The sequence below is a fragment of the Alligator sinensis genome, unplaced genomic scaffold, assembly GCF_000455745.1.
Source record: "Alligator sinensis unplaced genomic scaffold, ASM45574v1 scaffold718_1, whole genome shotgun sequence".
Classification (NCBI taxonomy): Eukaryota; Metazoa; Chordata; order Crocodylia; family Alligatoridae; genus Alligator; species Alligator sinensis.
Genome location: NW_005842891.1, coordinates 153429 through 167105, shown reverse-complemented (window position 1 = coordinate 167105; position 13677 = coordinate 153429). Strand labels below are relative to the sequence as shown.

Here is a 13677-nt window from a genome sequence, read left to right as displayed (position 1 = left end):
TTCGTGAAGCCATGTTTACAGCTGACATGGCAATTTGCACATTGTCTGTCATGCCTTGCATTATCTTACTCTTCAGAACTTTTGACTTTGGGTTTGTTTGCTCTGTACAGGTTGTCTCCTGGTTCCGATGTCTACGTCACCGTTTCATCCATTGCTTTAGCAAGATCACAGCAGTGCCGTAATTCACCAAGCAACCTATCGTCCTCAAGTGAGACTGGCTCTGGTGGGGGAACATACAGGCAGAAATCTATGCCAGAAGGGTAAGTAGTAGATTTTTCTTCTTATACACTTTTTTTTAGGTGCTGTTGGCTGACGTTTCTCTCTTCCATTTGATGTTTAGAGCAGTGGTGCTCAACCTACAGTCCACAGGCCAGATCTGGCCACCAAAGTGACTTGATATGGCCTGTGGCATGGAGAATCAGCAGCAAGCAGCTCTGCCCAGCACATCCCCTTCCTTGCTCTGTGCTGTACTGCAGCCCCCTCCTCCCACAACTATCTCCCTTCCCTTACAGAAGGCACAGTTTTCTCTCCCTCCCTTTCTGCCTCCCCCCTCCCTATAGCAGACACTGTTTACAGTGAGGTAATCTTTCCTTTCCCTGCCTCCCTCCCCTCCCTCTGACACTGGCAGCCACCTCCTTCCTCCTCTCTCCCTTGCCCCCCCCCCTCCCCCCCAGGGGAGTAGTGGCCCTTGGTACAGCTGGGTCTCAACCACCTAACCTTCCTCCGTAAAAGGTTGAGTGTGACTAACTTAGAGTAATAAAATACAAGCAATGCTTACTGTTCTTTACATGCAGTTAAGAAAACAATTTTATATGACTCCCTTCCTTTTTGCAAAAGTCAGGTTGAAGAGCAGTCTTACATGTTTTTCCCCCTTCTGTTCTTAGATCTGACGGTGCATAGTGTGGTATCTATGGAGACCTTGAAGTATTTTAGAGTCATTGTTAAGGGCATCAGTTTTATTTGCAAAGCACTTCATTTCACAGATTTAGCTTCTAAAATGAAATCAATAATACACAGTAATCAGACTGAGTTCTTGGGCACTTCACTTTGCAGTGGGTGCGGCTGTTTTGAAGCAAGAGAAGTGATTTATGCATTGAAGACTTGGAATATTTAAAGACAAAGGTACTAAGTGACCATGAAGGAGTGTTCAAATAAGCAGTTCTTTCACTGAAACCCTCTATGAATCAGCCTGTCTCTTTCAGGTATCATGAAATTCCCTGAAATGATCCAAAATTCTCCTTTGGGGAAAGCTCATGGAGGAAGAAATTAAATATGTAGCATTTTCAGAGAACACTGAAAAGAAAAAATAAATCAAATGCCCTTAAGTAGGGCAAGAAAAATAATTGGCAGCAATAAAACTACACATTCTGAAATACCCCTTACAGAGAGGAAGGAATAGAAGCTGTTAAGCAGCTCACATCAGGAAGTTTTCCTCTGAAGTCTCCTTGAATATTTTGCAGGTCATTTTATAATCCTCTCCATGCTGGGTCTTTGTAAAGTTGTAGTCTCTGCTTCTGTGTTGAAAAAAATGGCATGAGGGAATGTAAATACTGTTGTCTGAAACTAGTGAAACACCCTGTGTCTCATGCATATCAGAATGTCTTCAAACTCCCCTGTCCAGTGTACAGTAAGACTATGCATATGAGCAAGGCATCAAGTACATCCCCCATCTGCAAAACTCCTAAGGTGTCTCTCATCCAGTCGTCTTCCATCACAGTTTAGGAAATTTGCTTTAAAAATTACCCTCTTCTGCACACCTTTTGGTGTTTTGTGTCTTTCCCTGAAGAGCTATCCCTTCCTGCACAGCTTCATAAAGGCATCTTGATTCAGGAAGCTTCTCTGTTAAGCAAGTTCCCTTTAATGTCCATAAGGCATAACTGTTTTCTTGAATAAGAATGCACTTAAACATATACCTATGCTTTGTCCTGAATCAGGCCCAAAATGCGCATACATATGCTTCCTCAGCCAATTTCCTTCTTAAAAGTTAATTTTGCACACAAGTGCAATAGGTCCTTTCTGTCTGAGTGTTTTTCAAGCTGTGCAAAAAGAAAATTCCTAAAAACTTGGGTACTTAGTTCACTATTTCCAAACTCAGTCAGATCAAAACCTTATTTCACTGGAACAACAAAAGGAACAATAAAAACAAGAATTGGCACTGATCTTCTGTAAATACTTCTCTCATCACCTCCCACAATTTCACCTTTCAGCTACTTGGCTGTTTAAAAAAAGTATCAAGATTTAATTATCATGGAAAAGAATGCCCTGTCCCTCCTGTCCCACTGTTTTCATGCTCACAAATGGCTGAGCTATGTTTGCTTAGAAGGCCAAGCATGAACAATTTCATCATGAAAGATGAACGTTTCCAAAACTTACCAGTGACTGCAAGGAGAGGTTAGAATACAACTTTTAACTGACATTAATTATGGCAATAACAGCTGTGCCTACTATATTATTGTCCGTGTTTCCACTACAGGCAATGACAGGTGCTCATTGATTTCAACAGTATCCAGATTGGGCTTCTATTATAGATGTTTCATGTATACGTCCATTTGTTTACATATGTTACTTATGTGTTTACATGAATGTTAATGGAACGTAAAAGTAGAGTAAGGAAGAATGTTTTTTCTTTTATAGCTGTTTACTTTTCCTTCATTTCTCATTACTGAAAATAGATTCCGTTTTGTATCTGAGACCTCTGTTTTTTTTTAAGTGACATAAAAGATGCCCCAATCATCACTAATTATTTTTAATCAGTAAGTTTTAAAAAGCATAGTTAAAAAAAAAAATGAAAGAAACAAATGTGTTGCATTTTAATTAGTGAAATAGTTAGACCTAAAAGAGATTGAAAGCAAACAGTGTTTTCATGGGTCTTTGTTCCTTATGGAAAAAATTTCCACATCATAAATTAAACAAAATATGTAAGATTGAACATTCATATTCACAAATATATCAACAGTAATAATAGGAGTGTGTTGCATGAAGAATAAATTACAGGTGACACACAAGTGGATAAATGAGATTTTAGATTTTGAACTTTTCTTTTAGATTTCCCATTACTCTTTTTTTTTTCTTGTAAATTTTTTTTTTTTTTTGTGGCACGGACAAATACGTATCACCTAACATTTCCATTCTTTCAATAGTTCCATAATAATATCTAGGAAAACCATCGTTTTTTAAAAATATATATTTAAAAATAACAAATATCCTTATTTCAAGATCATGAAGTGATCTTCATTTTATTCCATTTTTAATTGAATAGCATCTGTTAATAATGACTGGGTATGGTGTGTTTAAGAATGGATTAACCTTTCATTTCCGGAGACCCCAAGATTTCCAAATTCAGTGTTTCCTAGGCTGTATATATCCATGTATATGCATATATTACTCCTGCTATTCTTTCTTGCAGTAGTAAGGCAGTTTTGGATTGTTGAGCCAATTATTATCTTTCATGGGTTGATTCAATTAATGAGAAACGTCTGAACAGTCAAAAGGAGTTACAGGGCCTTATTTGGCTAAGGCAAGCTTCCATTTTGGTAGGCCTACATTTGGTGGATTTGGTAGAAAGTGGGGTGTGAGGATTGATTTCCTTGCCCCCACCCCCATCTGTACATGAAGCCCTTGAAGAAATGTTCTAAACCTAAATAGGTCAAATAGGACTAGACAGTTAGCTTGACCCCAGTTGTCTTCCTGCCTAGAGCAGGGGGGCTGGACCCAATGATCTGCAAGGTCCCTTCCAGCCCCTAATAATCTATGAATCTAAATAAAATATCTGTACAGCAATATTGAAACTGCAGTATGTTATACTCAAATATTTAACATTGAATTGTTTTACGTCCAGCTAAGTGGCTTATTCCACAGATTCCAACTACAGTACTTACTACAGTTCTGCTGATTCTACAAATCCCAGCTGGTCCTTGACACTAGCAGTCAGAAACCTTTTTTTCAGGAGTAGGCCCGAATGACCCAGCTCAGGTCTGAGCCAGGCCAACAGCCGCTACTACCACTGCTTCTCCATGCCACCTGTCTATGGCATGTGCAAAGCTCCTTGCTGCTGAAGATCCCACTAGCTGGCTGTGCTGCAACACCAGTGAAATCTCCCACTGCCAGAACCCAAAAGGTCCAGGGGCAAATTCTATGGCTTTCCAGGCCATAAGTTGCCAACCCTGCTTTACATCATTACAAAAAGCTTCAGTTTTTCTCTGACATCTTTAACATTATAGTTATATATTTAATACAAGATTTGACAGCACATTTGAAAATTAAAATTTTATGGGCACCATAAAAAATTAATTTAATTTCAAATTAAATGAGAGGAAAAATACTGTAGTGACTGCATTCATTTTCATATTTAATTTAATGAAACTTCTGAAGCTACCATAGTATCACCAGCCTGCTCCGTTGAAGTATCTCAAAACGTGCACGTCTTCCCCCAGAATTTAGGTCAGAGTCATTATGAGGCGTATGCAGGACTTTGGTTCTACTTCATTTTATGTGAAAAGGATAGTCACCCAGACACTTTCTGTATCAATTCATTCTTAAGATCTCTTCTTCCCTCTATACTTCCTTGTCTGTTATGCAGATTTGTACCATATCCTGAATCCTCACCTTTTTCTGTACTGTCCCCACATCATAGAAAAATAATATAACCATCAATCAGGAAAAGGAAGGATGACAAAGAAAAATTATTGGGCTTTAGCTTCAGTTGTGCATTCCCATGTAAGGTGCCCTGATTCTCTGCAGTGATAACAGTTGACTTCACTCATCCTGCTGCAGTTGATGGCTACAAAGCCAGTTGCACCATACCTATAGCATTTTACTTCAGAAAACTAGGGCTGGAAGAGACCTTAGGAGGTCATCTAGTCCAGCACCCTTCTCAAGGCAGACTTCCCTATCTAAACCATCCTAGATAAGTGTCTGCCTAGCTTATTCCAAGCAAAGCTACGCAAATGACTCTCCCGTATAACTACCAGGCACAATGACTGACAGATAAACTTACCAAAGGTAAAGCTGGGGGGACAGGGTCACTATCCATGCCCTACCATTGTAAGGGCAAGAAATAGTTTGTTAAGATATACTTGAGGTTCAAGGAAGAGAACCATACCCCCTTCACCCTCTGCCCCACCCCACTACAAAGGAAGGCAAAAACCCACACAGTCCATGCCAGACTGTGGGATAAGTATGTTTTAGAGCTGTTTGGTTTTTGCCATGTAATTGCTTTTCAGAAAAATGTTTGTTGAGCAACCTAGATTTGCCTCGCACCATAATTTGAATATATCAGCAAAAAGTTTGATTAACAGTTCAGATCATGGTGAAACTTTCCATGATACCTGTACTCCTAAGTCATTTAGGTACTTTTGGAAATTCCTCAGAAGGCTAGAGAAGGAAATTAAGTGACAACAGCACTTTTATGCCTTTGACTGATCATGCATCTAATTTAGTGGTTCTCGACCTTTTTAGACGCAAGGTACCCCTTGTTAAACTCAAGGCACCCCTTTTTGAGAATGCTAGCTCTTAGCTTTGACTGATCTTCTGACTGCAGGAAAATAGTGGAGCAGTTCTTTTGTTGCAAAGAACTCAGGACAACCATAACTGAAAGACTGTTTTTGACACTATTTGAAATCTTTGGCACATCGTGTAAATCTTGTAGATGTTTTGCACACCTGACTGCACTAATATTACTTGGCACCCTGCAACACCGTTAAAAGTATCTCACAGCACCCTGGTTAAAAACTACTAATCTAAGCTAAAAGTGTTCCATTTTTAACCTTAAAATTAATTAATGTCAGTAGTTCACTATAAGATCCTGACCAATGGTTATTCCATAGCCCGTATGAAAAAATTTGAGCTTTAGGTACAATTCCTAATGCGCAATTCTCCATAACCCAAAAACTGTTTCTGCAGTTGCTACTAATTGGTGTATGTACTAGTTGCCTCAGAAAATAGGCCAAGAACAAAATACGTTCTCAAGTCTGTAAGATCTCACAGATCAGTTTTGAGGTAATGCAGGAAAATTTATGCTGACACTTACTGTGTTTTAACAGTTGTGTGAATAAGTAGAGTTGTTGATCCAGCACTTTAAAATTTCTGGCATGAATTTTTTTCAAAAGACGGTAAGTAACTTGGGAGCAAAATTCCCGAAAGTTTTCAGTGGGACCTGTGATCCTCTAGTTGCTTAGGGACTATTGAAAATCTCACATTTAGTCAGAAAGTTCAGATTAGCCATGTGACGGGGGAAATATTGTTAAGCATCCCATTGCCACTCTTAATTTTTCACTTATTTCTGGTTAAGGAGTTATAATGTGATGTGTCTACTAATTGCAAAAGTTACATTTTAATGATAAAAGTATTCAAATTTGTCTTGTGTTCCTCCTTTTTGTCTATATAGTCCTCTCAAAACTCAGTGATAGTTTCTTTACCAATATTAATACAATCTTCATTTTTTCCGTGGCCTTAGCTTTATCAACCTTTCACTGTACATCATATGATTTCATAATTTAAAAGTTTAGGTACAAGAAAAGGTCTTCTGATTTTGTATGCTGACTTCATTTCTTAGTTGTACCTTTTTGTTTTTCACCATAACCCTTTTTCCACAGAAGCGTATCTAAATGTGCCATCATTTTTTGCAGTTCTCTTTGCTTCCCAAGTGCAGAATTGAATATTTTATAAGTAATTGAACTACTTAAAGTAATTCTTCCCCTGTTCCTTTGTGGATTAATAATTTTATTATTTTCAGATGTTATTCTGCCAGCTGTGGAACTTTAACTATTGTGTACTGTTTATTGGAGTCTGTTTATTGGCTCGTTAAGGATTATATCATTTCCACGTTTGAAAGTTTTGATTTTAATATACTATAATCCAGATCAGAGCATTCATGAATGTAAACAAATGTCTGTGGTGTCTAGTGGTGGCTGAATAGTAAAAGAGGTTTTCCCAGAGTCCTTGTAAAGTGATTAAGATAAATTGGGTTGTCCTTGCTAGCTCTCCTGAAGTTCAGTTTGACTAGGACTGGGGCCTGTCCTTTTTTCATGTTAATGTCTCATGCATGCTCTTCCCTGAGCTAGCCATCAGTATCCTCTGTAACTATCAGAACACTTAAGTCTTGCCAGTTTGGATCAGTTATTCTATTTCTCCTTTTCTGAAAATGAGTAGTGATTTCTAGCTGGTCCACTTTTTAGTTAAATATTTTTTGTGCCATCCTTGTTTAAGATGTTATGAAGCAGGGGTGCTCAGTACAAGAATGATTCCGTGTGTGCTGTATATGTTGTACATTATATGTGTTTAATGACCCCATGGAACTAAAAAGAAAAATTCAGTGGAAAAGCATTGTAAGTGCTACCGTCAGTTATTGTTGTGAATTTCTGTAAGAAGTTACTTGCTGGTTTCATGTAAGTGCTCTTTTCTTCCTGTACAGGATTTAAACCTCATTAAAAATGTTGTCTACCTTTTATTTTGGGGATATTTCAACAGGTTTGGAATGACCCGTAGATCTCCTGCCTCCATTGACAGGCAAAGCACACAGACAGATACTGGGGGCAGCGGCAAATCCACACCCAGCTGGCAAAGGAGTGAAGATAGTATTGCTGACCAGATGGGTAGGTAATTAATTTTCCCAGCAAGCAAATGGTGTCAAGCACAAGGTGACTTTGGCAGTACATTTCTCCATGAAAAGAACCCTCTTAAGCACTGTATTTTCTGTGTCTTTTTAACCCTGGTTCATCAGAATGAATAATTACATCTTGGGTATAATGGTCTCTGCGGTCTGTGTCTTTGAGGTCTGTGAGTATTTGGTGAGGAGGAACTGAAGTAAATCTGCCATAATGCCCCCATTCTCTGGAACGCCCTGTCCTTAAGAAGAGGTTGGGTAGACATGCTCATTAGTTTGTCTTGCTGTTGAAGACTTGTGTGACCTCAACTGCTTTCCCTAGTGGCTTGGCTTAGTTTAATTTTCGCTTAGTTTGTCTAAAGTGCTTGTGATGCTCCCTTTCAAATGGTGCTATATAAATGCAAATTGATTGTTTGATCATTGAAGCTGTAAAAATCCCATGTACAAAATGGAAAAAATGCAGTTAAACTTTAAATAGTGAAATAAATCTATAGCTTTGTTAGAATCGCCTTCCGCCCGTGTATACATTTTCATTGCACATGGCAATTAAGCTGTCAGCTGAGGAAACGTATTAACTACATAAAACAGCTGGGTACTGAGGATTTGCATTGTTAAGCCCTCATTTGGAGTTTCAGCACATAGACCTTTTCCATCTTTGTGTTGCTGCTGTGCACTGAGGCAATGACTTGACACTAGTTGTTACCAATAAGTCTCTGACACTGATAGAAGTTTTATCTCAGCAACATGCAACCATTGGCATTGATCCAATATGAAAAGCTTAGTTAAGGCTGTTAGATTTTTCCCTACTTCCATTACCGTAGGTTAATAGGAAATGAGGGAATTTTAGACCCCAGAAACCTGAAGGTATTCTTGTTGGTCCATAGTTTTCCTTTCTCACCTGTAGTTTTTACTGCATGCCTTTTGCTACTAGTCCTAGGGGAATGTGTTAGACTTGAATATAGAATGAAGTATTCAGTAAATGCATTAGAAGCTTAGGAAGTGAAATGTGATTCTGAAGACATACTTTGTTCCAATAACTTCAGAGCCTCAGTGAGCTGTGCCTTATTGAAGCCATCTGTCATTCCTCCCCCCCATTCTTCCTTTAACACAAAAAACCTATGATTGTATGATCTGCAGCTCTCATTTTGTCAGAATACTTTTTAATGCATATGTTTTTATACTGTTGTGATGGTAACGACACACGTAAAACAGATTTCTTGTTCAGTATTGCTTTTGCAGGTTTTCTGTTGTGCATTGATGCTGGTACTGAATAGAGCTACCAGCAAATTCTGCTGTGGAATGTTAGATGTCACAGTTCACAGCCTAAAAATAGGAAGGAAGCAAGAAATGTTGTGCCTGGTGGGGAAACTTGTTCCAAGGTTTGTCAAAGGCAGAGAGAGAGAATATAGGACTCTTTGTCCATCTCCTGAGTGGTATCACACTTGCAATTGTAAGCTATGTCCCTGAGTAGAAGCTGTAATGCCAGTTCTGGTGAGTTTATGTAGCATTTTGGTTCACCACAAAATGAGCAAAGTCCCTTTGCTTTTAGAAAGAGAATATTACAATTTGTAAGTAGGGAGAGAACAAGACACAGCTCTTCTTGTCTCACCCTAGACTTCAGAGAATGCTTGTCCAGTTCCCACTGTCACCTCTTGTTTTCTCTTGCCAGAATAAGCAGTCAGGAGACCCAGAAAGCTAATGATGTTGCAGTTCAAGACTGAGAGGGTGTAGTAAAAGAGGGAAATTTTGTCAGATTCCATCTGCACTTTGGCTAGTTCTCCTGTAAAGACCCAGATATTGGAAGTGTAAATTTCCCTTAAAAGTTGCCTTTAAAAAATACAGAATTTCCAGTATCCCCAGGAGAAGAAGTTCCATGTAAAAAATTACCACCAAGAGAGACCCTCTTAGGGACACTCAAGAAGTAGATACATATTTTTGGAGGACCTTGTATGAAAGTCAGCTAATACTCAGTAGCAGCAACCGAAGAAAGGGTAGCTTTTTATTTATTCATACATACTTATTTTATCTATTTAAACTGACCTAATAAAAGTCACTCTTAGGCCAAATAAAGGCACAAGGGGTAGGGGAAGGCACCGCATGGGTTTAACTTAATCCAGAGGTTCTCAAACTTTGTGCTACCGCACCCCCTAGTGCTGGATGGCAGCGGCAGGGGTCAGGGAGCTTGCACATGACAGCTGCTGCCATCATGTCCCACATCGCTGCGTCACTGCGGTAACTGCTGGGAAGTTTGCAGCCCCCTTTTAAGTTGCTCACGACCCCCTGGGGGATCATGACCCACCGTTTGAGAACCCCTGACTTAATCCATTTTAAAACTGATATTGTTTAATTGGTTCAATAAAAATAGCTTTCTTGTGTAGGCAAGGCCAAATATATGCTGTTTGCATGAAATCTAGACAAAGCCATTGGTCTGTATAGAAATATTGACGTTTTAATAAATGATATAGCTTATTTAGTGTTTCAGACAATATGTTGTTCTCTTAAAAATAATTACCTGTGCTGAGTTTGAGAATTATGGTGGATATTTCTACCAGATAGGTTTAAAGCTCAGTGGAGAAACAAATGTATGCAGTTAAGCGATCACTGTAACTTTAACTGTTTTGCCTTCCTTACAGTAAAACCAAAAGAGGGTGGATCTCGAGATTTCTAATTGGTTGTCTTTAGTCAGTGTAAACATAGGGACACATGTGATATTCATTGTCATGGTGTGTAGATATCTAGTTTAATGTCCTGGTCAAAATCTCTTGGACCCATGGAACCTGGTCCTCCCCTGACAAAAGTAATTTGTGTGGTTTCACAGATTTTGATGAACCTATCCTGATTAGGAGTTTAAGGATTGACCCTGGGTTCCTCACATGGTGCCATGTACTGAGACATCGTGCATTTTGAAATAAATGTATTACCAAATGTCCTAAGTTGATGGCTAATGATAGCAGTGAGGAGTATCAAAGGAGAAGATCTGATTCAAGTTATCTTAATTTGTCACACTGCATCTGTCGTAACTGCAGTGTTGTACTGTCTTGCAGAACCAACATGCCATCTCCCAGCAGTATCAAAAGTGCTGCCATCCTTCAGAGAGAGCCCCAGTGGAAGACTAATGAGGCAAGATCCTGTGGTTCACTTGTCTCCAAATAAGCAGGGTCATGTAAGTTACCTTTTTTAAAAATACTGCTTCTGCTATGGCTGCAAAGACATGCATGATGTCCGTGAGCAAGGGAGCTTTCAGATGCATATATTACCTCATTAAAATATGGAGGAGGCAGTAGAGCAGATCTGCTGCCTCCTCTGTATTCCTGGAGCTAAGCACAACTTAATGTCAAAGTTTTTAGTAGAGCATTCTGCTGCCAGTTGAACAGCAGGCTTTTCATGTGTAATTTGGTGATAATCAGGGAAATTGTAGGAAATATGATTACTTCAGAAGTTTCCTTTACTCGTTTTCTGCAGGGACTAGGAAGGAATCATTTTTTTCCTCTTCTCATGAATGCCAGCGTCTCTTGGTTTCGTTTCCCCCGACCTCCTTCCCCTGAAGCACTGGATATTAACCAGAGCTAGAGCTGGGGGATTTATTACTGGAGTGAACTGTTGTTCTTGCCCCTACTTAGAAAACTTAAAAGGTTCCTAAATAGTGGGTCTTGCTGTTCTACTCCAGGTCATACAAGTAGCGAAATGAGGGGTCAGGGAGGAATTCTTCCCCTAGGCAGGGTTGGTAAGATCTCTCCGGGGGTTTGCCTTCATATGTTAAGCGCTTATTAGGTACTGATCTTCTTGGCATACCATATTTACTTGAGTCCAAGACAAGATTTTTTTCCCCCATTTAACATGGGGAAGCCCCTCATCTTGGATTCAAGTACAAGGTAGCAGGGAGGCTGGTGGCTGCTGGAGCTCTGACTTTGAGCCCGACATGGGGTTGGAGCTGTAGTTGCAGCCACTACCTGTCCCCACCGCAATCTCTGCCCCCTTGCTTGCTTCTTCCCCTTCCCCTGCCCCAATGCCACCTCTGCCTCCTTTCCGCTCCCACTTCCTGCTTCACCGCTATAACTTACCCTCCAGCTCCAGCCCCACTCTAGACCCAGCCTAGAAATGCAACAGTAACAGCTGATGTCTGGCCAGGCTGGAGCTGGAGCAACCACATACTCTGTGCCCCAGGCTTGAGCGGGGCCAGAGCCATGCTGGAGCCAAAGGATGTAAGCAGCTGTGACAGGGGGAGGCCACAGGAGCAGAGGCTGCTATGGCAGTTTTGTGGATTCCAAATTGATTTGTGTAAATGGTTGTCTGCCAGTGCAGGAGACTGGACTCATTGGCCCAGGAGGCCCCTTCCAGTCCTATGCTTCTGTAAAACACTATAGCTCTTTCCAGGCCCCACAGCACAAGGCTCTGAGACCTTACCAACAGTCTTCAGACAGCAAAAGATTAGAAGATTGCTCTAGCAGTCCATGCACATAATCTGAAATATAAATAGCACCTTCCTAGCCTTGTCTTGAATTTTGATTTTCCTTTCTTTAGCTAGTCCTTTATTTTTTATTTACTTTGTGATTGTATCTTTTTCACCAATTGGAAAGGCTCTTCTGCAATCTCTACTTGGAGCACTTCACTTTTCAATGTCGACTTCTTATTTTTATCTACATATTTTAATCACATAGTTTCTAGGGTCGGAAGGGACCTGAACAGATCATCAAGTCTGACCACCCTGCCCTGGGCAGAAACAAGTGCTGGGATCATAATACCCCAGCCAGATATCTATCCAACCTCCTCTTGAAGACCCCCAAGGTAGGGGAGAGCACCACCTCCCTTGGGAGCCCATTCCAGAGCCTGTCAGCCCTAACCATAAAGTAATGCCTCCTGATATCAAGCCTGAAATTGCTCTGAATCAATTTGTGACTGTTATTCCTTGTTATCCCAGGTGGTGCCCAGAGGAACAGAGCCTTACTTATTTTCTGTGGGTCCCCCCTGGTGAGTTTATAGATGGCCACCAGATCTCCTCTCAGTCTTCTCTTGTGGAGGCTGAATAGATTCAGGCCCTTCAGTCTATCTTTGTAGGGCCTGGCCAGCTGCCCCCTGACCATGCAGGGGGCCCTTCTCTGGACTCTCTCAAGGTTAGCCGCATCCCTCTTGAAGTGCGGCACCCAGAACTGGACACAGTACTCCAGTTGCGGCCTGACCAGTGCCGCATAGAGTGGAAGGATCACCTCCCTGGACCTGCTTGTGATGCCTTGGTAGATGCACCACAAGGTGCGGTTAGCCTTACTGACCGCTTCCTTGCATTGGTGGCTCACGTCCATCGTGGAGTCAGCAATGACTCCAAGATCCCGTTCAGCCACTGTGTTGTTGTCAAGGGTGTTCCCCAGCCTATAGGTATGTTGCAGGTTCCTTCTCCCTAGATGCAGCTCCTTGCACTTGTCTGCATTGAATTCCTTTCTAGTGTCATCTGCCCACCTCTGTAACCTAGCTGGATTCTGTCCCTCCCCTCCAGTGTGCCCACTTCTCCCCATGTCTTTGTCATCAGCAACACATCTTTGTGTCATCATGGATAAGAACACTCCATTTTTCTGACCCAGTAGTAATAAATAGGGACATCTTTCCTTTTTCTGCTCTGAAGCTTCTTTTCTTGCAGTGTTGACTTTTGAACTAAAACAAAAGACATGTCAGTGCTCATTTGCACAGGAGACTGCTGCTGAGGAAGCAGTGTCTCAGGACAAGGGGATCAGATTAGTTAAAGATACAAAATTTTTAGAATCGTAGAAAAAGAACTGAGAGAGACCTCCACAAGTCAACCCTCTACTCAAGGCAGAATCATCACTATCCAACCTATACTAAAAAAAGTCCATTAATGAAGATTCTGCAACCTCTTCCAGTCTTTCACCCCCTCATAATGAGAAGTTTCTTCCTAGTATCCAAATCTCCCTTGTTGCAATTTAAGGCCGTTACTTCTCATCTTGTTCCCTGTGAACAGAGTGCATAGTTGATCACCATCATCTTTATAACAATCTTTTTTTGTGTTTGAGGACATGATCATTTCCCTCCTTAGTCTTCTCTTCTTCATGGCCAGTAATTTCAGT

The 13677-nt window shown here is 40.7% G+C and overlaps 1 protein-coding gene across 10 annotated transcripts in view; it reads left to right on the top strand.

Annotated features, from left to right (window-relative positions):
• The window catches only part of SIPA1L1 (signal induced proliferation associated 1 like 1), a 402079-nt gene that overhangs the window by 365235 nt on the left and 23167 nt on the right, over window positions 1-13677 (top strand). For 9 of the 10 annotated variants that reach the window (XM_025192115.1, XM_025192109.1, XM_025192111.1 and 6 more), the window contains 3 exons: window positions 111-260; window positions 7468-7592; window positions 10630-10766. In XM_025192115.1, coding sequence (XP_025047900.1) covers window positions 111-260; window positions 7468-7592; window positions 10630-10766 — 412 coding nt within the window. The remainder of the gene's footprint in view (window positions 1-110; window positions 261-7467; window positions 7593-10629; window positions 10767-13677) is intronic. The other variant, XM_025192116.1, reaches the window with a different exon arrangement.